Source organism: Staurois parvus, unplaced genomic scaffold (genome assembly GCF_062004578.1).
Source record: "Staurois parvus isolate SC_StPar_1 unplaced genomic scaffold, SC_StPar_1.0 ptg000105l, whole genome shotgun sequence".
In the NCBI taxonomy this organism is placed as follows: Eukaryota; Metazoa; Chordata; class Amphibia; order Anura; family Ranidae; genus Staurois; species Staurois parvus.
Window position 1 is genome coordinate 5,646,917 of NW_028317901.1, and position 24,617 is coordinate 5,671,533.

General features: G+C 42.1%; 1 protein-coding gene across 1 annotated transcript in view; it reads left to right on the forward strand.

Moving 5' to 3' along the window:
* The first annotated feature begins 2,058 nt into the window (after positions 1-2,058).
* Positions 2,059-24,617, forward strand: part of LACTB (lactamase beta) — a 42,724-nt gene continuing 20,165 nt past the window's right edge. The window contains exons 1-5 of the mRNA XM_089671433.1: positions 2,059-2,367; positions 13,057-13,123; positions 15,429-15,619; positions 17,838-18,159; positions 20,586-20,751. Of these exons, the coding sequence (XP_089527559.1) occupies positions 2,182-2,367; positions 13,057-13,123; positions 15,429-15,619; positions 17,838-18,159; positions 20,586-20,751 (932 nt within the window). The 5' untranslated portion in view covers positions 2,059-2,181. The remainder of the gene's footprint in view (positions 2,368-13,056; positions 13,124-15,428; positions 15,620-17,837; positions 18,160-20,585; positions 20,752-24,617) is intronic.

Sequence of the window (24,617 nt, forward strand, 5' to 3'; positions counted from 1 at the left end):
AAAGCTGAAAAACGCCCGTTTTTAACGTGACTTTACACAGCTAACATTAACCAGTATTATCTAAACGCCCCGTGTGCATGGAGCCTTAATATGCCCATTGCAAAAGCGCAGTGTATGTGTTATCTAATACAATGACCTTCTTTTCCTCTTCCAGCTTCTGCTGGCATTGCTCTCCAGACTGCTAGAAAGGTCCCAGGCGAAGTACACTTAGCATCACTCTGCCTGGGACAGGAATCGGCGCTACAGAGGAAGCGTCGGCTTACCCAAGGTTCACACCTAAGCATTTTCCGCAGCATTTTGCAGAAAAACGCAGTAAAGTCTATTTAACATGATTTCCTATGGGACATGTTCACATCGCGGTGTTTTCACCCAGTGCGTTTTTTAGAAAAGGCCAGGGACTTTTTTGAATGCAAAAAGTTGCATTTTTGGTTCTATAGACTTCAATAGAAACGCTGCACAAAAGCATGTAGTGCGTTTTTGCTGTATTTTTGTCGCATTTCAAATCTCCCTAGCAGCAAGAAAAATTAATTAAAAAAAAAAAATGCAAAATGCATCAAAACCATGCCAAAAATGCAATGCTGACATGGCTCAAACACAACCTGCATAGGTATGAACCTAGCCTTATGCAGCTCCTGCTCCCTCCCCTTCCACCTGCATTGGCTTGATGTCACTCCTCTGCATGTGAATTTATTTATTACAGGTACTTATATAGGGCTGTCAATTTATGCAGCGCTTTACATATATATTGTACATTCACATCAGTCCCTAACCCTCAAGGGATGCACAATCTAAGGTCCATAACTTACATTCATACATACACATACTAGGGTGAATTTGGACAGGAGCCAATTCACCCACCAGCATGTCTTTGGAGTGTAGAAGGAAACCAGAGTACCCAGAGAAAACCCACACAGGCACAGGGATAACATGCAAACTCCAGGTAGGGGGTGCCGTGGCTGGGATTCAAACCAACGACCCTAGTATTACCAGGTGGAAGTGCTAACCATTTAGCCACTGTGCTGCCCCATGAATGAGCCAGTCATCCCTGCACACATTGACCGAGCTGGCGATGTAAGCTGAGCTGTATGGCTACTTTTACACTGCTCCATTACAAGAATCCATAAAAACACACGATTTTGCCATGTTTTCAGTGCATTTGGCATTTGTGAAAAAAGAACATGTGAAATGCACCAAAATCACAACCACAGGTGTGTTTTTGAATGCTTTTTCCAGGTGTGTTTTTATTACCGCACCAAGATGCAGTCAAAGCAATGGACCTGCAACTATCCATTGTGAAGAGTTCCATAGGATCTAAGGGGCATGTTTTTTAATGCAAGAACGGAAGAGAAACCAATGAGTATGAAAACAGCCTCCATGCTGCAGACATTACATGGACCTGCCTGCTCGCTCTCTGTGACATGTACATTCCTATTGTGGCAGCTTTGAATTCAATTATAACTAAAGGCAAAACGTGTTTAGTTTTGGGTAGAGATGGATTAGAACCCCTATCAGGTTTTTATTGCTGTCTGTGTCCCCATTAGGGAGATTCACTCTCTCCATTTGTTCTGCTTACCATTATCATTGAAAGTAAAAGAAAATCCCAGAAAATGAATAGAGGGAAAATCTTCCAATGGGGACACTGGTTGTGGTGACACTCCGGGAGTCCCTCACTTTGGAGGGATTTTCTCTCACTTCCTGTGTTGGTAATGGGATAGGAAGTGAACAGAAATCTCCCAAATCGTAAACAGATGGCTAATAAATAACCTGACAGAGGTTATAACCCTCCTTTGCTCTATCCAAAATTTAAAAAATGTTTTCCCTATAGGCCTATTTTATGTTTCTATAGTATTGAACACAGGCATTACACTTGTAATTTGGTTTACTATCCCCCGCCATGTGAAGATGAACCCTTTGAGAACAACACAAGTACACAGCTCTGTCAACCATTGTATGCAAATCATCCAGGAAGTGCCATTCTAAAAGTATTGATTTAGTGTGTACCCCCGAGATACCAATTTGGTTTCTTCCTTGTCGTTTTCCTGTGAGTGGCAGCCTGTACCAAGTCACTGAGGGAGGTGGTATCAAGGCCCGAACTTCCTCTGTGTCTGGCCGTGTATTGGGCCTGTAGCCCGGGGTTGGAGTACTGCTGTGTAGTCCGGCGAGCGGACTGTCTCAGGAATCATGTTGTCCCGCCTGCTGCGACCTGGCCGCCGCTTCCCGAGAGTTTTGCTCGGTCTGGGCCTGGCCATGGCAGCGGCGAGAGTTTCGGAGAGCCCCGGGGAGGAGGACGGGCAGAGGAAAAGGAAGAACCGGGCGGCCTACAACTCTGCTATAGATAGGAGTCGGGAGTTACTGAGGAGGGTGAAGGTAACACAGGGCCGGGGACTCGGCACACTACAACTCCCAGCATGCTGTGCGCTGTGCCCGGGACATGGGAACACTGCACTCCTGGGAACAATGTCACTGAGAGTCCAACACACATGATGAACGCTGACATCAGGCTTCAGGGAGCCCTTCCAATGGACACATTGTGTCAGTGTGGGGGGATGATGTGGTTTTTTTTTTTAGTGCCATTTGTAGGCAGAGATTGCTACCAACACACAAGTATGACTACACTGTGCAATCACTGGCACTAGCAGTGTAATGGGGGTCACAGATGCATTGGTTTTATTATCTGATCAGAACGATGGAATCTGCTAATGGCTGAATAGGCATAACCTCCAATCCCATAGATCACGAGTCTTAAACTGTCAAAAAAGGGGCCAGTTTGTCATTCAGACTATAGGAGGGCTGGACTGTGACCGGGGGAGTAGAAAATGTCCTGGAGCTAGGTGGTATAATGTCCCATTATTGGTGTCAGTGAAAGGAAAAGTGCCCCATTATTGGTGTCGGTGGGAGGAATAGTGCCCCATCATTGGTGTCAGTGGGAGGAATAGTGCCCCATCATTGGTGTCAGTGGGAGGAATAGTGCCCCATCATTGGTGTCAGTGGGAGGAATAGTGCCCCATTATTGGTGTCGGTGGGAGGAATAGTGCCCCATTATTGGTGTCGGTGGGAGGAATAGTGCCCCATCATTGGTGTCAGTGGGAGGAATAGTGCCCCATCATTGGTGTCAGTGGGAGGAATAGTGCCCCATCATTGGTGTCAGTGGGAGGAATAGTGCCCCATCATTGGTGTCAGAGGGAGGAATAATGCTCAATCATTGGTGTCAGTGGGAAGAATAGTGCCCAATCATTGGTGTCAGTGGGGGGAATAGTGTCCCATCATTTATATTGGCGGGGGGAATAGTGTCCCATCATTTGTATTGGCGGGGGGGAATAGTGTCCCATCATTTGTATTGGCGGGGGGGGGAATAGTGCCCTGTCATTGGGGTCAATGGAAGATCTAGTGCCCTGTCATTGGTGTCAGTGGGAGGAATAGTGCCCCATCATTTGTATTAGCGGGGGGAATAGTGCCCCATCATTGGGGTCAGTGGAAGGGCTAATGCCCCATCATTGGTGTCAGTGGAAGCAATAGTGCCCCATCATTGGTGTCAGTTGAAGCAATAGTGCCCCATCATTGGTGTCAGCGGGAGGAATAGTGCCCCATCATTGGTGTCGGTGGGAGGAATAGTGCCCCATCATTGGTGTCGGTGGGAGGAATAGTGCCCCATCATTGGTGTCGGTGGGAGGAATAGTTCCCCATCATTGGTGTCGGTGGGAGGAATAGTGCCTCGTATCAATGTCAGGAATAGTGCCCCATCATTGGTGTCGGCGGGAGGAATCGTGCCCCATCATTGGTGTCGGCGGGAGGAATCTTGCCCCATCATTGGTGTCGGCGGGAGGAATCTTGCCCCATCATTGGTGTCGGCGGGAGGAATCTTGCCCCATCATTGGTGTCGGCGGGAGGAATCTTGCCCCATCATTGGTGTCGGCGGGAGGAATCTTGCCCCATCATTGGTGTCGGCGGGAGGAATCTTGCCCCATCATTGGTGTCGGCGGGAGGAATCTTGCCCCATCATTGGTGTCGGCGGGAGGAATCTTGCCCCATCATTGGTGTCGGCGGGAGGAATCTTGCCCCATCATTGGTGTCGGCGGGAGGAATCTTGCCCCATCATTGGTGTCGGCGGGAGGAATCTTGCCCCATCATTGGTGTCGGCGGGAGGAATCTTGCTCCATCATTGGTGTCGGCAGGACAAATAGTGCCCCATCATTGGTGTCGGCGGGAGGAATAGTGCCCCATCATTGGTGTCGGCGGGAGGAATAGTGCCCCATCATTGGTGTCGGCGGGAGGAATAGTGCCCCATCATTGGTGTCGGTGGGAGGAATAGTGCCCCATCATTGGTGTCGGCGGGAGGAATAGTGCCCCATCATTGGTGTCGGTGGGAGGAATAGTGCCCCATCATTGGTGTCGGCGGGAGGAATAGTGCCCCATCATTGGTGTCGGTGGGAGGAATAGTGCCCCATCATTGGTGTCGGTGGGAGGAATAGTGCCTCGTATCAATGTCAGGAATAGTGCCCCAAGGGCCAGATAAAGGCAGGCATGGGTCCACATGTTGCCCACGGGCTGCAGTTGGAGACCACTGTCATAGAATTACCCCTGGCTCACATTTGTGCGGGCCGTCCATTTATTTGAATGGGCTGCTGTGCCTGCATTCTCCACAAAGAAAAAGCGCATGTGCCTTTTGAAAACCGCGTCCACAGGATAATCACATTGTCTTTTTCACCATGCAATTTCCTTGCATTTTCCCACACCTGCAAACACGCTGCCGGCTGAGATGTGTGGGGGTGCCATTCAGTGTTGATGACAGCCCCGCACGTCCTCAGATCAGCGTGATTTGGCTGCGGGTGCAGGAACAGATCCGATACCTGCACCCACAACCAGCCCACACAGTGTGAACCAGGGCTTCGGCCGCATTCACACCGTACAATTCTATATACCTGTTCAGGACCTTGTCTACCCACATAGATGTTCTGTGCAGGCAGCCCATTGATGTCTATGGGGACACAGCCACTTTGTCTCAGTATGGCATCCATGTGGGTGCGTGTTCTCAAACACACATTGTCTGTGGTCAGTGACATGTACCCACACAACTGGTAAATAGGGAGCAGTGGCTGTGTCTATGCAGCTGTTGTGCCCCAATACACATCAATGGCATGGGAACCCGTGTGCGTAAACCCAGCCCTGCATGGATGTACAGTATTGTACCCCCTGTGTGATCCAGGCATTAGATATGGTTTAGATTGGATTTGATTAAACTGAGTGGATCGGTCAGGGCCGAAAATGATGGTGTTCTATCGATCGGCAGAACCGAGAAGCTTTTGTCATGAATTGGATCATGTTTTCATTGATCAGATTATGAGCCAGTTCACAACAGAATGGAGTGCGGGAAAACCGTGTTCCGTGTGCATTTCCCACACCACATTAAAAGCGCACTGCAGTTACGATCTGCATCAGGTGTCAATAATAAAGCGTTACTAAACCCAGGACCCTGCATTCACTATATCTGGTCTCCCACAGTACACCCAACATGGAAATGTAATTATAAAAGTACATATAAACTGCTAAATACCTTTTCTGATCAGCTGTTAGAGCAGTCTTGTGACTTTAGCAGAGCACTGGTTAAAGCTTGTAGGAGTTTTCTTTCTGCTCTAGGAGGATGCAGAACCCCTGACCTCTGTCTTGGCCATGTGCTGATAACATGCGCTCTCCCAAGAAAAAAAACCCTCTCTAGCAGTACACACTAAACTGAGCATGTGCAGAATGGCTACAGGTCTCAGTCTGTCTTATCAGGAGATAAGATGTGGATATTTGAACAAGAGGAGGGGCAGAGAAAACAGGATCAAGTGGCCTTTTTACACAATGCAGAGGATTATCCCTTTAGGCTGCACAGTGAGTATAACAAGCATGCTTTACTGCATATACAGACTGATTTTACTGTTGCGGGTTTAGTAACACTTTAAGTTACTGACACCACAAATGCAGTGCGTTTGCCCGCACCAGATCGCATGGTATAGAGGAATCATGCAATGTGGTTGCAGTGAGTTTGCAAAAGGAGTGCATGCATGCCCCCCTTTGGTGCAGTGCGCTTTCAGCCCATTCAAAATGAATGGGTTGAAATTTCACAGCACAGAACTGCATGTGAATTGCACAGGAATGTGATTGAATTACACTTCCTCAGGTGTGCCATATTGATTAACTGGGTTGGCGAATATAGATCAATTATTCCTATCGGGAGAGATCAATTTTAAAAGCAATCTATCATATATCAAAGTGTGTGGCCACCTTGAGAAAGGCCAGCCTGACCAGGGTTCTGTCAAATCAAAGTATTTTTATCTGTGCTGGAAGAGATGGATGGGGATCATGATGAGGCATGTTCCAATACTAGTCTCAACCCACCTGAGTTCGCCCATCAGGAAGCTGTCACTGCACAACGCCAGTCATAAACAGCCAAGGCATTCCCCGCTCCTGTGCTGTACACATTCAAGGGGTGTATATAGGCCGTGGGGCAGAGAATGCCTCGGCCACTTCTGATTGGCGGTGTGGAGTGACCACTTCCTGGCAGGATATGTCAGGCAGGTTTGGAGTAGGATCTGAACTTGATGGATATTTCCCAGAGACCTTTGCGATTTTCCCAGATGCATTAGATAACTGGCACCAGGTTAAAGTGAACTCTGCTGTTTTTGTCCTCAATGATGGACAATTACCTGGCAATTCAAGATGCATAAACAAGCGACTGATTCACTGTACAGACCTCAGCAACTAGGCTTGACTTGGTTCGGGCACATTGATACTTTGCCTTGGTGATGTGTTACGTTAAGGCAGCATATTCAATAAATGGACCAGTGCACCTGAATGGACAAAAACATCGACTGTTTCCACTGCAGCACACCACAACGCACAGTAGGGAGTTGCTGTGCATTGTGAACTTGTGTTTCAAAGGCACATTGGAGTGTGACTGAATTTAAATGGCACCGCAACACGCAAAAACCTGTAACGTGATGCTGACCTATTGAAAGAGAACTGTAAGTGAGCCATAAAGCTTCTGTATCCACTTGAAGACCACAATATGTACATTTACATCAGTTATTTAAGTGGTTATACTGGGATGTTGCCTGTAGCTACAGCCACCATCCTGGTACAGTATTGTTTTTTTCTCCAGGCAATCGGCTTTTTGTAAAAGCCATTCTAGTGGCTAATTAGCCGCTGGCTGCCCGCTTGTGCTTCTCCGGGCTCTCAACGGAGAACCCGGAACTGAAGCTGGAAGGTCCCCGATCAACTCTATGGTATAGGAAACCAGAAGCAACTAAACTTTGCCACTTTCTTTTTCCCTGGATGTAAACAGCGTCATTTTCAAATTGGGAAAGCATCTGATCAGACCAATCTCATTGTGATCAGATGCTTTGAGGTAAGAAGAGACATCTGGGTCTATTAGACCCCGGACCTCTCCATAAAGAGTACCTGTCACCGCCAATTGCTGTCACAAGGGATGTTTACATTCCTTGTGATAGCAACAAAAGTGATAAAAAAAATTAAGAAACAGTGTAAAAATAAATACGTTTTTTTTTTAAAGTGCTCCCGTTCCCCTGTGCTTGCACGCATATGTGTTGGTCCCTACACGCATACGTAAATGGTGATCGCACCATTGCCGTGAATGTCAGAGTGATAGCAATAATTCTAGCGCAAGATATCCTGTGTAACTCTCTACTGGTAACCTGTAAAGGCTTTTAAAGATTCACCTATGAAGATTTTTAAATACCGTACTTAGGCGCCATTCCACGAGCATGTGCAATTTTAAAGCGTCACATGTTAGGTATCTATTTACTTGGCATAAACACCATCTTTTATATTTTAGCAATAAAATAGGGTGTTATATTGTGTTTTGTGCGCATAAAAATTCATTAAAGTGTATTTTTTCCCCAAAACATTTGCATTTGAAAAACCGCTGCACAGATAACATGTCACATAAAAAAAATTGCAAAACCCACCATTTTATTCTCTAGGGTCTCGGTCTAAAAATGATATAATGTTTGAGGGTTTCAAGTATTTTTCCAAAAAACAAACTGATTTTTACATGTAAACAAGAAGTGTCAGAAAAGTCCTGGTGTTAAAGTGGATATGTATGATGGTGCATCAGACATGACCAGACAACCACATCATATTCTTGCAGTATTTACTGTGAGGCTGCAGTGTAGGCTACAGTGTGCAATTTACTAGCAAGTGTGGTTTGCTATGGAATGTACGCTCCGGTGTCCAAATATATACCAGCTAAGAGGTGGTGTGCCTAAAATTATTTTTTTTTCCTCCAATATTTTTGGATTTGTCTGCCCAGTGTTAGTTTTTTTTTAACATGTACAATTCATGTAGACACAACAACACTTGATGTACGTACTGATATTAAAGGTTTAAAGGGATCCCCAGAAGAGGAGAATCAGGGCTGTTCTGTGCAAAACAATTGCATGGAGCAGGAAAGTATGACATGTTTGTTATTTAACCACTTCACCTCCAGAAGATTTACCCCCCTTCATGAGAGGCCATTTTTTGCATTTAGGCACTGCGTTACTTTAACTGACAATTGCGTGATTATACAAAGTTGTACATAAACAACATTTATGTCATTTTTTTTCCCCCAGAAGTAGAGCTTTCTTTTGGTGGTATTTGATCACCACTGGGGTTTTTTTATTTTTTGCGCTATAAATGAGAAAAGACAAAACAGTTTGAAACCCAAACAATAGTTTTACTGTCTGCTATAAAACATATCCAATAAAAATGAATAAAATCACATTTCTTCATAAATTTAGGCCAGTATGTGTTCTGCTTCATATTTTTGGTTAAAAAAAAAAGCGTATATTAATTGGTGTATGCTAATGTTATAGCGTTTAGAAACTATGGTGGGTAAATATATACTGGAATTTTCTTTTCTATTAGTAATGGTGGCAATCAGTGACTTATAGTGGCACTGCAATATTGTGGAGGACAATCTGACACTTTTAACACTAATACAGTGCTAAAAATATACACCGTCACTGTACTAATGACACTGGCTGGGAAGGGGTTACATTTCTAGGGTCATCAAAGGGTTAAATGTGGGCCTAAACAGTGTATTAGTGTGTACTATGTGGTGCTTCCACTGAGGGATGTGCTGGTTTGTATCCCCTGCTTTGCAGGGAAACAAAATCCTGCACATTCCTGCTGATAGGACAGAGCTCTGCCTTGTTTACATAGGCAGAGCTCTGTTATGTCTTTCTCCTAGCCGATCAGCCTTATCTGCTTGTGCTTGTCGGCTTGTGCTGTGTCTAATCACAGCACAGATGCATTGCCTCGAAAGAGCAGGGCCCTCGATCCCCTCATGTTTTGCATTGTATTGTTGTTGTTCTGTCACATGTTCTGTCCCCCTTTGAAATGTACAGCGCTGAGCGAACTATTGGCGCTTTATAAATACTGTATAATAATAATAATTGCCGGCAGCGCGCGTGTGCACCCCCTACCTGGAAGTGCCAGATCACGTACTAGGCACATGATCCGGTGCAGGAAAGTCACTCTGCCATTATATAACTAGGTTATGCCTAGGTCAGCAAGTGGTTAAAAAAAATACAAAATAAAAAGGAACTTTACAATCACTGTATTTTAAAAAAAATTATCTTCTTAATTGCTTTTTTTTTGGTCTGGTAAAAACCTCATGTCAAATGTGGGGGTCTTGTGATTGGCCATTCAAGCACTTAGAAATACATTTCAGGTTGTTAGGAACACAGTCATGTGCACCCTATACTGAGTATTTTTTCCAGGTGGCCATTGGAATAATATATACTGTTTGTGTGTCTTCAGTGATGTGATTGTTATTTTTCACTTAAAAAAATAGCTTTTCCCTCCAGAGTTCTTATCCCAGAAACACTTTCTGCTGCTTCTGGATCATCAAAATTTGAAAAAGCAAATTTAGTTTATTTACTGAATGAATACATCTGGGACAGACTAAAGCAGAGTATATATACACATTCCACAAATCAGCCAGTTAAGCGGGTTCTGGGCAAATTTTGGTCCATGTGCATTGTGGTCTGTTCAACAGAAGCTGGTCTAATGACCAGCGTCTGTCACACAGTCTTGCTGGAAAAACCAGAGTTTGATCAGCCAATGGCAGCAGCGCTGATCTGTGTATTCTGCTGAGGGGAGCTGCTTTTATGTGTGCAGTGTCAGGCTCCTGCAGACTGTCTTTAGGTGTCTGCTCATACCTCTGAAATGGCTAGTCAGTTACTGAATGACAGGAAGATCAATTAACTACCTAGAGCGCTCAACAGCGTCCTGGTACTTTACTGAGAACTACAAGCCACGAAGGGAACCAGTACTTGTGGTTCATTATTTCACAGAACTTTGTAAATGAATAATTGTGACAGCGGGTATGGGGAGAAGATCCCCAGCCAGCTGTCAAAGGGAAGGGGGAATCGGAGGGAGAGCAGGCAGATGCTGAACACGTTACATCCTGATAATGGGTGTAACATGCTCACAAAGGTGAACTTGTCCTTAAAAAAAAACGAAAACATTTTTATAGGTATGCTGTGTGAATGGGAACACATAACATATAATGGGGTTTTCTCAAATTTGACTGCAAAAGTAGAAACAAGCTGTTGCATACTTACCTTTCTGGCCCCCATGTGTGCTGATCCTCTGCGTCATCAGTGACATCGTCAGTGTGTTCCTTTATTGTCCGGTCAGCAGGACGAAGTTCTTAAAAGTACCTGTATATCTCAAAGTTTAAAAAAAAGAATCCCCTTTTATGACATATTATTTAATTAAACTGAACTGAGGAGTTAAAAGCAGTGCCTCTTACTGAAAACAGATAATGAGTAGATGAAAGAGGCGGGATGGCAATTCTAACCACTTTTATTTTTACAGATGACGGCTTTCATTGAGGAACAGACAAAGCTTCTATTATTGCTCTAATATGGCAACACACAAGGTTACTGTGTACAGAACTTGGGTACTTTGTAGACGATTAATGAAGGTCACAAATAAGGAATAAATATGAGAGCAGATTCTACCTACATTTAGAGGAAACCATGAAATCAAACCTTTCTGAAATCTTTTTTTCTCTGCCATTCTTTTGTTCCTCTTTTTGTCCATAGGGCAGATTTATTTTCCATGGGGCTCATGAGCCCTTTTTAGGGTTGCACATTGGCACAGCCAATGAGAAGAGAGGGGGGGCAGGGCCAAGCCTCAGCTCTGTATGTGAATGGACACGCAGAGCAGTGGCTCTGGAGCGAGCCTGCTTGGGTGCCCCCATAGCAAGCTGCTTGCTCTGGAGGCACTCGGCAGTAGGAAGGGGCCAGGAGCGCCAGTGGGGGACCCAAGAAGAGGATCGGGCTACTCCTGTGCAAAACCACTTCATAGAACAAGTAAGTATAACATGTTTGTTATTTAATAACAAAATGCCTTTAATATCACTTTAACCTTTTTTACCTTTAGAACCACTTTAACAATATTGCTTTTATGATATATTACCTTTTATGAGATGAGTAAGGTCTAGCTAAGGAAGTTCAACTGCAAGCCATTAAAAATAATAGAGAATTTTTCTCAGTCTCATAGGAGTTAAAAGATAGAGGGGGATTATATATTTTAACAGTTATTTAGGCCTAATACACTCAGGCAAGCCATCTGTAATAAAATGCACATTTTGGCCAGTGACCAAGACAAAACATTCCACGTTCTGTATCTATCCTTTAGGAGACATAAGAGCATCCAGAGCTGTTCAAAGGAATGTATCTTCTTTTCAATATTTTTTCAAATGTAAGAGAGATCATTCTTATGTAAACAATTCTAAAAAAAATAAATGTTTTAAAAACCTTTGTTATGTGTATAGTTTGTAATTAAATATGGGCATGGGGGCAACCATATTTGCTCGGTACATTTTACTGCTGCTTTTCAGCATAACAACTTTTGAGATAAGATGTCAGCTGCACAGGAAATGCATTGTTTTCAGTGTGTTGGTCCACTCATGGACATGAATTGTGGGTAGCCACACATTTTATTTATTTATTTCAGGTACTTATATAGCGCCGTCAATTTACATATATATTGTGCATTCACATCAGTCCCTAACCCTCAAGGGGCATAATCTAAGGTCCCTAACTCACATTCATATACAAGGGCCAATTTAGACAGGATCCAATTAACCTACCAGCATGTCTTTGGAGTGTGGGAGGAAACCGGAGAAAACCGACGCATGCACAGGGAGAACATGCAAACTCCAGGCAGGAGGTGCCGTGGCTGGGATTCGAACCAACGACCCTAGTACTGCCAGGTGGAAGTGCTAACCATTTAGCCACTGTGCTGCCCACATTCCCTCTATGCCAGCAATTCATTAATTTCCCAAAAAATTTAAGCAGCCCATAGATTATGCAGTTTTCTTTCCTTCCAACAGGGGTAGAAGGAAAGAAAATTGCTCAATTTCCCCATCAACACAGTCAGTGTTGATGGGGGAATCCCTCCCGCAGCTGTATTGTATTCTGCCATCGGGGACCCTTTCTTGCAAGCAAAACCCAATGATATAGCTGCCGGCAGTAATCGCATGGAAAAAAATCTGACAAGCTGGTTGTACTGTAGTCAATTCATGGATAAACTTCAGTACAACCAGCTTGCCCATAGATGGATCAAATATCAGGCAGTCCCTGATGAACCAGCCAAGATTATAATTTTAATTTATGATATCATTGAAAGTATAATATACGTTCCTGCCGCCCCTTTACAAAGTTGTAAACACTGGGGGTATTTCATGGGCTTCTCAATCATGTAATCACTGTGATAAGCTGTCACAATGATCACGTGATTGGGAGCCCATCCTAACAGCTCTGGATGATTGCTATGTGACCGGGAACTTAAGGTGACAGCGCAGTCACAGTGCTGGGGGCACCTGATTAATCATCATTTTCTCCTCTTTATTTTTCTCCTCATCTTGATGGAATAGCAGTTATCAGGTGACAGTCATTTCATTGGTGTGGTTACCTTAGCTGAAAAGGGACTTGGTAATGGATACTTTTTTCTTTTGTGTCTTCTAGCTCATCTTACTTTTTTTTTTTTTTTGTGTAGGATGAGGTTGGATCCCCAGGAATAGTGGTGGGTGTGTCTGTGGATGGTGAAACTGTTTGGACTGAAGGTAAGTGTGTCTGGAATACTACTCTGTACTTCTTGAATGATTTCAGCATTATGTATGAGGTGATAGTCTGAAGACAAATCTCTCTAGTCCCTTTGTGTGCACAAAACACAATTTCAATAGGATTTTTTGTTATGAAAACTGACTGCTTTGAAAATGAGCTACACAAAGCTCATTTGTCTTCATGCATGTGTATCACAGAGGCTCAGACAAAGATAATTTCCACTTGCAGTATCTAACATTGTTTCAGATTTAGTCTAGTTGCAAAAATGTGCCATTGTCCTGGTCAGATATTGTTATCAACACATCTAAACCCATGTTCTAGTAGTTTTGTTTATTTTCCCCAGCCTGTGACATCATACATAATGTACATTTGATATACTTTGCCTTTGAAAGAAAAGTGATGTGGATTATATTGTCATGTATGAAAGACGTTTGGATGACTCTGAGACAATAGGGTTGATTTATTAAAGGAGTATAGTGTGTTTACTTTGCAGAGCAAATTTTCTCTTAGCTTAGTGAATCAAATGCATGAAAGATAGAAAAAAAAAAGGATTTTTGCCTTCATATGATAGAATGATTGAAGTATGTGACGCTTTATTACATTCACTAAGCTAAGTGAAAATTCCCTTGCAAAGTAAAAAAGTAAACCGTTTATATTCCTTGAGTAAATCAATTCCAATTAATAAAGACCAGTGTGCAACTTCCGGACAATCATAACCCATTTACTTAATCACAAATCTGACTTTGTTTAAAGCATAGCTGTATGAATACAAATATCAAGTTCAACATCTGACAACAGACAGTAAATGATTACTTTATACAGCAACATATAGTGTTGATAGCCGCCCCTGTCACTGCAGCATAAAAGTAATGGGCTGGTTCTTCCTTAGGCTGTCACTGATTTTGAATAAGCAAGAAATACTGATCTTCATATGTGTTTAGTGAGTATTGAAACCACTGAATCAACATGGATGTCAGGCAACTAGCATTTTCAGAATCAGTGGTCAGCAGCTAAATTTACATAATTCTGTCAATACAGGTTTCCTGTACACCATATAAATATTCCCAGCATTTATTTTATCTTAACCTCCTAATATTTTTGTAGGTGCAGTTTTAAAGGTCTATGTCAGGGGTGTCAAACAGGTGGCCCTCCAGCTGTGGCAACACTACAAGTCCCATCATGCCTCTACCTTTGGGAGTCATGCATGTAACTGTCAATCTTGCAATGCCTCATGAGACTTGTAGTTTTTCAACAGCTTCAGGGCTGCCAGTTTGACAGCCGTGGTCTAGGTGTTTGATCACAGTAACTGGACTGCCACTTGACATCTTTGACCTTTGGGGATCATACAGGACAAACTGGAGGTTGCTGCTTTTTATATCGTTAATGTACATGATAAATGCTTTTTGTGGATTGGGGTATAGGGTTCAAGTAAGGCCAGTGTTAAAGGAGTAGAGGTTATCACATGATACAGAGGTTATCACATGACACAGGCATTTACAGTAGTATCTCAGCAGCATCTCCCTGTAGTATTGTCAATGTATGGAGGGGGCATCCGCAGATTGGACAATTTAGTTTATTATTCTGTTCTTCTGTGCTGGTAAGGCAGAATGAATATGCACTTTTATGGCACATGCATACTGTACATTCACTAACATGCCAATACACATTCACACATACAGTAAATAAATTATATAGATTTATACATGCATATATACTCCCATACTCTATACACTGTCAAAAATACATTGATGCAGACCTATCACAGCCTGTTCACTGCAGGGGGGTAAGAGCAGCATAGGTAGAGGGTTCTCCATTTACTGCTTCAGTTGTAGTCAGAAGTTATGCATGACAGGGCCTTCCTTGCTACCTCATGGTGTGGCTCCCTCCCTAGGACACAATAGAATCTGCCATAATGTATCACTACTGTAGGAAATGAAGAACATTATTATTATACAGTGTTTATAACGCGCCGATAGTTCGCTCAGCGCTGTACATTACAAAGGGGGACAGAACATGTGACAGAACAATAACAATACAATGCAAAACATGAGGGGATTGAGGGCCCTGCTCTTTCGAACATGTTGCCTGCTCTTACTTGTAACACTCCTAATGTCTGCAGCATATTCCAATATTTATGACCTTAAAAACTGTTCCTGTAGCCCCAAATAAGGTCATGACTCATGGGATACAAACATTGTATTTATGACAAGGATTCAAAAGGTCCCTCACTAGTGATCTAAGATGATTTATAAAAGTCCATAAAATAACATACATCGCATTGCACCCTGTACTCTGTTCCCATAGGGCTTGGGTTTGCTGATGTGGAGAACCGGATTCCGTGTTCAGCAGACAGTGTCATGCGTGTAGCCAGTATCAGCAAGTCTTTTACTATGACGGCAGTGGCCAAGCTTTGGGAGGAGGGTCGGCTAGATCTAGACGCACCAGTGCAGAAGTATGTACCGGAGTTCCCAGAAAAGGAGTATGAAGGTGAAAAGGTGTGAAAAGTCACAAGGCTTTATTCTCATTGCAATAATGTTGGAGCTTCTCAACTTTGAGTCAAGGCTAACTTTTAGCAGTCAATCATATTTTTTTTTCTAGGGCAAAAGTATATATTTTTTATAAAAGAATAATATATTGAAATGGTTATACTGATAGTTAACAAGACTCTGCTGCTTTGTTTATTTAGGGCAGAGTCATTTAAAAGAACACTCCTCTTTTTAGTCATTGTTACTTTTGCTATGCTTTCCCTCTCTGTACTTTTGTTGAATTGGAGTCTGGAGTCAAACTCTGTGTAAGCTCTGTGTTCGATGTTGTTGAAGCTGATCTGGTGAATACAACGCTTCCCTCATATGACAGTGTTAAGGTCCAAACACTACATACTGGGAGGAGGTTTTATGCTCCCCTATACCTGCAATCAATGGGTATCTACTGAGGGCTCTGATGGTGGGCAGGGGAAGCATCAGAAGATTGGGTACAGTACCCCAAACATTGTTTAATACAATTCCAAAATCAGAAATATCAAAACAACCCTAAACATGAAACCATTTAAAAGAGAAGTATGGCCAAAGCTTTTTGGTTATGCTTCTGTTGTAGGTCACAGGAGTACACTTACTTTTGCTCTCCTGTGATCTAGAGTTAACTGATGGGGCAGGGTGGCTCCAGGCTCTAGAAGGATTCTGACAATATTGTCGGAATTCACCTAGTTGTCTGACAGCTGGCTCAGCTTCTTGGCACATGACTGTGAGCTGAAGCCAGCTGCCTTCTCCCGCTCCTCAGTCTAGTGCTCCAGTGAGCGTTGGAAGAGCAAAGTGGACTTTGGTGACTGCAGTCACTGCTCTCTGCTTGGAGCAGATGGAGAACTAAGTGATCAGTGGTCTTCTAATCGCTCTGTTCTCAGTGTTAGAGCCGATGTGGTGTGGCTGCCGCATCACTTCAAAGCTGTAACATGGAAGTGGCATGTAGGTTTATTTCTTCATAAGCCTATACTGCTGTAGAACCAGCAACACGTTCCCATGGAAAACAAAATGTACATCTAATGCATAGTGGTTTCATAATTATCATATTTTGTAAGCACTTGTAAAACTGAGCTCACCAGTCTCTCAGTAATGTCCCGGGTCTAATAATCAGTAAAGTGTATATATGCTATAGATTTGGTGCAATACAGCTCACAAACTATAAAATACACAAGACATGTTCTAATAATATGCAATATGTATAAAGTATATACAAAGTAAGCTTAGAGCTATACATGATAAAAATGCAGAGCAGAGAAAAAGTGAATGCTATACTTAGGACAGTAGAAAGCATATTATTCAGTCTTAGAAGAGCAGTGTGTTCATCTAAATGTTTTACTTCATCAGGAACATGGTCACACAGCACATGGAGCATTTAGAAAGAGCATACTCCTCTCTAAAATTGTGAATGTTTTGTTAAAAATATATACTTTGTGCAAGGAGTAGAGACGGGTGACAGGACCCTTAGCGTTCCCCTTTCTTTGGTGATGGAAAGTAGTATAAGCTTGCCCATAGTCTTTAGCAAGAAAATTGCTTGATTTCCACATCAACATAGTCAGCACTATTATGTCCTGCTGGCAGGGAGCCCTCCCTGTTGGCAGAACACAATAATTACTGCTGGCAACTATAGCTGCCATCCGTAATCGCATTAAAAAAATCAGACAGGCTGGTTGTACTGAAGTCGATTGATGGATCGACTTCAGTACAACCAGCCTGCCCATAGAGGGATCAAATCTTGGCTAGTTCAGCAGGGACCAGCTGAGATTCGATAGAGAGGCAAAAGGTTAAATCCTGGCTGTGCTTTATTATTGTGCCCCTCTAGGGGAGATTTCCCCTTATTTTCTTTCCAGATAAAACACAGGGCATTGCTGTAATTGAAACTTCCTATTTTCCTTCTGCTAGATATTTTAATTTTACCTGTTACACTATATACTTACAAAGGCCACTCTTTCAGTTCATTATTTGGAACCTTTTTCCTCCAGGGTGTGTCATTCATGCAATGAGCTGTAATGCAACCAAAGATCACTTTTCTTTAGTTTGCCTGCTGTGACGCCTGAAATATGTATGATTGCCATGTGTAACCACAGACTGTGCTCCTTTAAACCATTAATTAAAAAGAACAGTCAAATTTGTTGCTTATATGTCTATGCGCATTATGTAGGTTCTAGTCTGTGTTTATTAAAAGTTGGCTTTTGCTTAGGTGGCAATAACAGCAAAGTTGTTGGCCTCTCACCTAAGTGGGATCAGACACTATGAAAAGGACATCGAGAAAATCAGGAAAAGAACTGCAAAAAAAAATTCTGAGGCTGCAGCTTCTCCAGAGAGCAGCGCAGAGAAAGAGCGGTGTGATACTACTAGACTGAGTAAAGCAGAAGAACATGTCAAGACCAAGGAATCGGGCTGCAGAAAATCCAAGAAGGCTTTAGCTCTTGAACCAGAAGAGTTTTATATTAAGGACAAATTTGACAATGTAATAGATTCCCTGGAGCTCTTTAAGAATGACCCTTTGGTGTTTAAGCCAGGTATGCATGGTGTAATGAAATGGGTAGCACTATACATAACGGCAGTTTTTTTTCCTATCTCGGTAGAACAAGATTTCAATTTCAGGGTCTCTTTACACTAATGCACATAAAGTGTTATGCCATTTTAATGCGAGATGCTGCAGCATTTCTGCTCATTTTAAAAGTGTTTTTACTTGTAGATTTTTGTTACCTATATAACCTGGCCCAAGGGGCACCTTGAGACCTTTAGATTGTGCATGGAAGTGCTACCATTCTCTAATGTTTATGGCCAGCTTTAGTGTTAAAACTGTTATTGCTATTTTGCAAAGTGTAAACAATTCATTGTAAAAGAAAAATTAAAATAAATACATAAAATAATCAGTTATTAAACTAAACTGTTAAAAAAATTAAACTGTGTTTAAAAAGAAATCTTAAAGTAGTTGTAAACCTCTGACATGAAAAATGAACACACAATATCTCTCTATAGTGTGTATTTGCCTCAATCCAAAGCACTGAGTGTGGTTTCTGCCTCTTTGTTCGGCTGTTTGCATGAGTCATTTCTGACAGGTTGTGGGACTCCCAAGGGATTGAGGGGGGTGGTAGAAGTCGGTGCCAGCACACAGCCTGCGCTTGACAGAGTGGGGTGTATGCATTCCCTTCGCTCAGGTATCAGATTACACTCAGCTCTACTCTCTGAGCTGTGCAGTGTGTGAGTTCAGATCCCTGCCCCTGCCTCCGGAAGCTCAGAAATGCTGTGTAAATTTGAACTTATGTAGAGAAGAGAAGACTGCAGATAAACAGGTACAAATTATGTAGGAGAATGTTTTATCTCTGTGTATCACTTCAGGATAGTCACTTCAATGGGTATATGTAAGAGTTTACAACCACTTTAATGTTTATTTTAGTCAATATTGGCACTGCCCTTACCACAGGGAAGCAGTTGGCTCCCTGCCAAAATTATCCCTAGCATCTATTTTCAAATCAATTCTATAACTACTTATAAATAAGTTTTTTTTCACTGACCCACAATTTAAGGCCAGTTTTGAAGTGTCTGTATGTTTTTTGGAATATAGTTTTTAATACTTGAATATTTGTTGAGGATTCAGTTACTTAAAAAGAGAAATAAAACCGGGTATTTTGGGTATATCATTTTTGTTATAATCCCCATGAAGAAGGGTTTCTGTCTGAATCAGGAACCAAAACTGAGCTTATTATCACTGTTATGGCTTTATACCTTTTTCCAAGAATGTGCAGGCAGGGTGATCTACAATGTGTATCTAAATGCGAGGAACAGATGGACCAGTCATAAAGCTTTGCTCAGGTGCCGACCAACTGGCCTGGGCGTTGATCGGTTTGCTTGTAACAACAATCTCCAGTTATAATTTATGTTATTTATAACATGGCATAATGGGTAGCAATCCATGTGTGTTTATTCACCATGTACAGGTCAACGCTTCTATCTACAAATTACATTAAATGTCTTCTAGAATGAAACATTACTTGATTATTCAAATCTGAGACTGAACTTTTCTGAATTCTGTGAAAATATAGTATGCCATTAGATTTTACTTGATCACAAAGATCTTTTAAATGTTCTAGTATTAGGCCAAATGGTGAATGTTGCTAAAGTTTTATCTTGCATGTATTTTGTGTACTTTCATAGGGAATGCAAGCGACAGTTGTCACCAGACCACCTGCATTTCTCAGCTAGTTCAACTTCTGTTCATCTGCATTATACTATGCAAGAAAAGCTTCTGAAACATACAACTGGATCTACTACTATAGCTTTTCATTGTATATTTCTCCTTTTTTTTTTTTTTACAGATTCTGTGTATTCTATGACCAGAACACATTTATATCCCTTGTTTTCTGATGTTACTTTCATGCTGCACACAGTGTGTTCATTTTTAATATATAACACAATATAACAATAAAAAAGCAGCTGCAAACATAAAATGTGCGTTTATATTAAATAAGCACCACTGTAAAAACCAAAGTGACCAGGTGTATGACAAATAAAGATTAGTCCATCCTGCTACAATTCTAAATAGATTAGAAAATGTAGTCTTTCCATTTGAGCTCCAGTGCTCAAATAAAGATTAGTCCATCCTGCAACAGTTGAACAATTTATTTGAGCACTGTTCATTCATGGTGGAGAGACTGAACTTTCAAGTTTATTTAAAACTGTGGCAGGATGAACTAATCTTTATTTGTCATACACATGGTCACGTGGTTTTTACGGTGGTGCTTATTTGATATAATGCACATTTTATTTTTGCAGCACCTTTTTTATTGTTATATTGTTTTACATATTTTGAGTATGTTGAAATGAAGGCGGCAGCAATATTGCACATTGTATTAATTTTTTTGGGGTATTGTATGTCTATAGGGCTGAGTTGGGCGATCATATTTGTGTTAATTTTTAAGCCTATACCTTTCCACTTCAGGGACACAGTTCCTCTATTCTACCCATGCGTGGACTTTACTAAGCGCTGTGGTTGAGCGTACCTCTGGAAGAAAGTTCCTGGATTACATGATGCAGATGTTCCGGGATCTGGGCATGAAGAACACTGTGCCTGAGGAACATGAGCCTATTATATACAACAGAGCCAGGTACTACCAAACTTTGTAAAACAAATGTTACATAGAAACAGTTTTATAAATTGTGCTTTCTTTTTTAAAGACCATTTTGATGTAGTATTGTTAATACTTTTTTCTGTTAGGCTTCATTTACATGATAAACAAAGGACACTTGGCAGACATTTTCAGTTCCTGCCAAGCAGTGCTTAAAGTGGAAGAAAAACCTGTGTCTATTCCTGAAAATGTTCCCTCCCCCCCTCTTCCTACCTATCCTGTCTAACCTGTATAAAAAAGATCTGTACACTTATGTATTTTTAACCTGTCCCAGTCACATGATCCCGCAGCTCCAGCTCCCCTGTGTCAGTGAGCAGCTGCTGCAGGAGAGAGGAGGGATTGTCGTCCGGGTCATGGTAGCCTATGGGTGATGTCAAAGCTGCCAGATTTCAGAGCTGTTGTTGAGTGCTCCCTTACACAGAGCTGCAGGATCATGTGACCAGACTGAAATGGATTAACAATAGTTAAAGCTGGACTTCACTCTCAGTCAACATTGACTATTTTTAATCCTGCTATCATTAGTTAACAGATCGGAAAGTATATGTTTGTTTTAAACTTTTTTTTTTTTTTTTTTAACATTTCCTCAGTTACTTCCTGGTTTCTGGCCTAGGCAAATGATGTCATACATCCCAGGAGTCTTCAGAAGGGGTTTTCCAAGCTAAGTACACCCTCCTGCCTGCAAGCATGCACTAAGGGCAGATGGATTCCAGGAAGTAAATGCTACATGAATCATCTGCCCTAACCCAAGATGGCCACACTAGGGGTTGTTTTTCAAAATGATTTCTCAGCAAAATAAATCATGGAGACATGTATAGGTGGGAAAGTTTGCTTTGGATAATAAAATTTAAACCGCATTTTTGGTTTGTGGTGCTCAGATGAAGTGTAGTTCTGCTTTAAGTACAGGTTAGAAAGGATGGGGGGGGGGGGGATTTTTAAGAATACTTATAATTATTCTTTTCCTCCACTTTAACCACCAATTATAAATTGTGTACTGAGTCTATTATCATATCTCTCATTGTTGGTTCAAATGCTGCATGTTATGTACAGATCACCCTTTGCCTCCAGATAGAAGCACAATGGCTGAAACAACACAGGTGCCAGAAGCTCTCCTTCAGCCACCAGCCCTGTGAATTAATTTTTAGGGGACAAATGTACAAATGTATTCTCTCTGTTATTGGTAAAGCTGTCCTGTTCAGCCAGTCTTGTAAGCCAAATACCCCTACCAGAAAGTATAACCTAGTCAACTGGTTCCTCTATTCTGCGCTGGAATAAGCAATACAGACGGTCACTGCTTTCAGCTTGACTATTGGACAGCAAGAGAAAATCCTCCCTTGTGAGCTTATCTTTCTGCTCCCTCCTTTTTAATAAAAAAACATTCAGTGTGAATTTTAAACTCTATAGCAGGCATCACTAAATGGCGGACCGGGGTCAGGATGCGGACCCAGTCACTCTCATCTGGACCCATGCAGTCCTGCCATTTAAGAGCCCATTCTTCCCCCAGCTGTCTTGCGGTCATCCTCACAGACCTGACAGCAGGAGGCAGGACAGTTCTGGATGGAGGGAGAGGGCGGGAGCTGCCCGAGGTTAACAAGCAGGTGATTGGTTGCTAGGATGAAGGGCAGTCCTAGTAATCAATCACTGTCTGTGTAAGATAGGACAGTGGGGAAGGGGGACGAAGTTAAAGGGGCTAAGGACATTGGTGTGAAGAGGGGGCTGGGGACAGTAATGTGGGGGGCTAAGGACTGTGGTGTGTGGGGGCTGAGGACATTAAAGTGGGAGGGGCTGAGAACTGTAATGTTGGGGGGCTGAGGACAGTAATGTGGGAAGACAGTAACATGGAGGGGGGCTGAGGACAGTAATGTGGGGGTTGAGGACAGTAACATGGGGTGGGGGGTCTGGGGACAGTAATGTGGGGGGATGATGTAAAAAGGGGCAGAGTACTCTTCAGTGAAGGGGGCAGAGGACAGTACTGTTGGGGGGGTTGATGTCAAGGAAGAGTGAGAACAGTGCTGTGACAGGGGTGGAGGGGGGCGATTGTAAAGGGGGAGCTCAGGACACTCATCAAGATGGGTCTTGCTGTGAATGAGGAGGGGACTGTGATGTACAGTGGGGAATGAGGGCACTGATGTGAGAACAGGTTCAGATCTGTACATGTGCATTTAGTGCACACGTTGTGGGTAGGTCAGCACTACCTGCTAGAAACCTGAAGAAGTACCCAACCTTTTTTTTTTTTCAAAATCTCACCACTCCGCACCAACACGTGGTTTGGCGCACACGAAAATGCACCACAGGGGCCTACATGAGATCTGGACCTCTGATGCATGCAAATTTTACTGCCCAGACCTTGGTGAATTTTAATTCAATACCCCTGCTCTATAATGTAGTGGAGCCTGACGAGCACCCAGTGTGCCCCTTCCTTTTCATTCTTAGTCCTGCTCTGCAGAGGACTATGGAAAGATTTTGAAAGACAGATACAGTTACTTACACTGTCTATATTTTAAAAAGGATAGCTAAATCTTATATGCAAACTTGATTAAATTGCTATCTTTTATTCTCTTAGGAGTCAAGCTTTAATATTTTCTTAAAGAGAGCAGTTTACATTTTTGTAAATGATGCAGATAAATTTAAAAAAAGCAATTAGGAACATTAATCATTATTACTGGGAAACTAATGATGTTTCTAAATGTATGCAACAAAATACTTTAAGGTAAAATACACATTTTTTTTTTCTAACTCTGATAGGTTCTGGCAATACAGGAAAACAGGTCATTTTATGATGACAAATATAATGGAAGGTATGGTCTCCACAATGAACGATGGCAAAAAAGTAGTGCTGGGCAGAGAGATTTTAAATGATTGCATGGTGCGCTGAGAAGTTACATTTTTCCTTACTGTATATGGGAACTTCTTTTAAAACAGACAGAGGGCTTGTTGGTAGTAGTGTTGAAAGGGAGAGGTGAAAACACTTCTAAACTGCATGAGGGAAAAGCAACAAATAGAAAATCTTATGTATCCTCGGTTCATTTCTGAAGTCTGGCAATCCTGCAGCTGTTTAGAAAAATCTCACTGCTTATAGAGATAAGTTTTAGGTCTTTTCATGTAAAAAAAAAAAGTCTCTACCACAAAATCTCAAAATATTAAACACTTTTTGTTGACTCAGCTGTAGGAACTACAGGAGGGGTGGAAATGTAGAGAGCAGTAACAGTCCAGCAAGAGAACAAAGAGATCTGTATTTCCGATATGTTAGGACTAAGAGGAAAGCTTATCCTTCTGTAAAGTTTTATGTTGGAGAACAGACAGGGGAGGCGTGCTTTAATCACTGCATAACCTCATTACTCCTTTTCAGTGGCATAAAATATGTAAACTATTTTTAGGGGCCATTTACAAAGAAATTGTAATGGCGGGCTGAGATTTCAATATTTCTTATATAAACATACATGCATTGTCTCTGTGAACAGGATTCCTTATCAATTGTACTCACTGTATGCATGAGTAACACTGTCCAATTCAAAGGGACCCAGAGACATTAAAATAAACATGTAAAAACCCCTAGGCATTTCAAAGAAGGCAGTGCTAATTTCTGCTTATGCTTTTGCTTATATGATGAAAAATAAATAGGCATAGATATGCAGAACAACTGATTGATCCAGACACATGAGAATCTTAACCACTTGGCCTCTCGTACCTGTTCACCCCCTATGGACCAGTGCAATTTTTATAATTCTGCTATGGCCCTGTTTTAAGGACAAACAATGCTTTTTTTGTCATTCTTGTCTTGCAACAATGTTTTGTTCTTTTTCCGAAGCCCTTTAAACAGTTAAACAAAACTAAACAAAATTCACTTT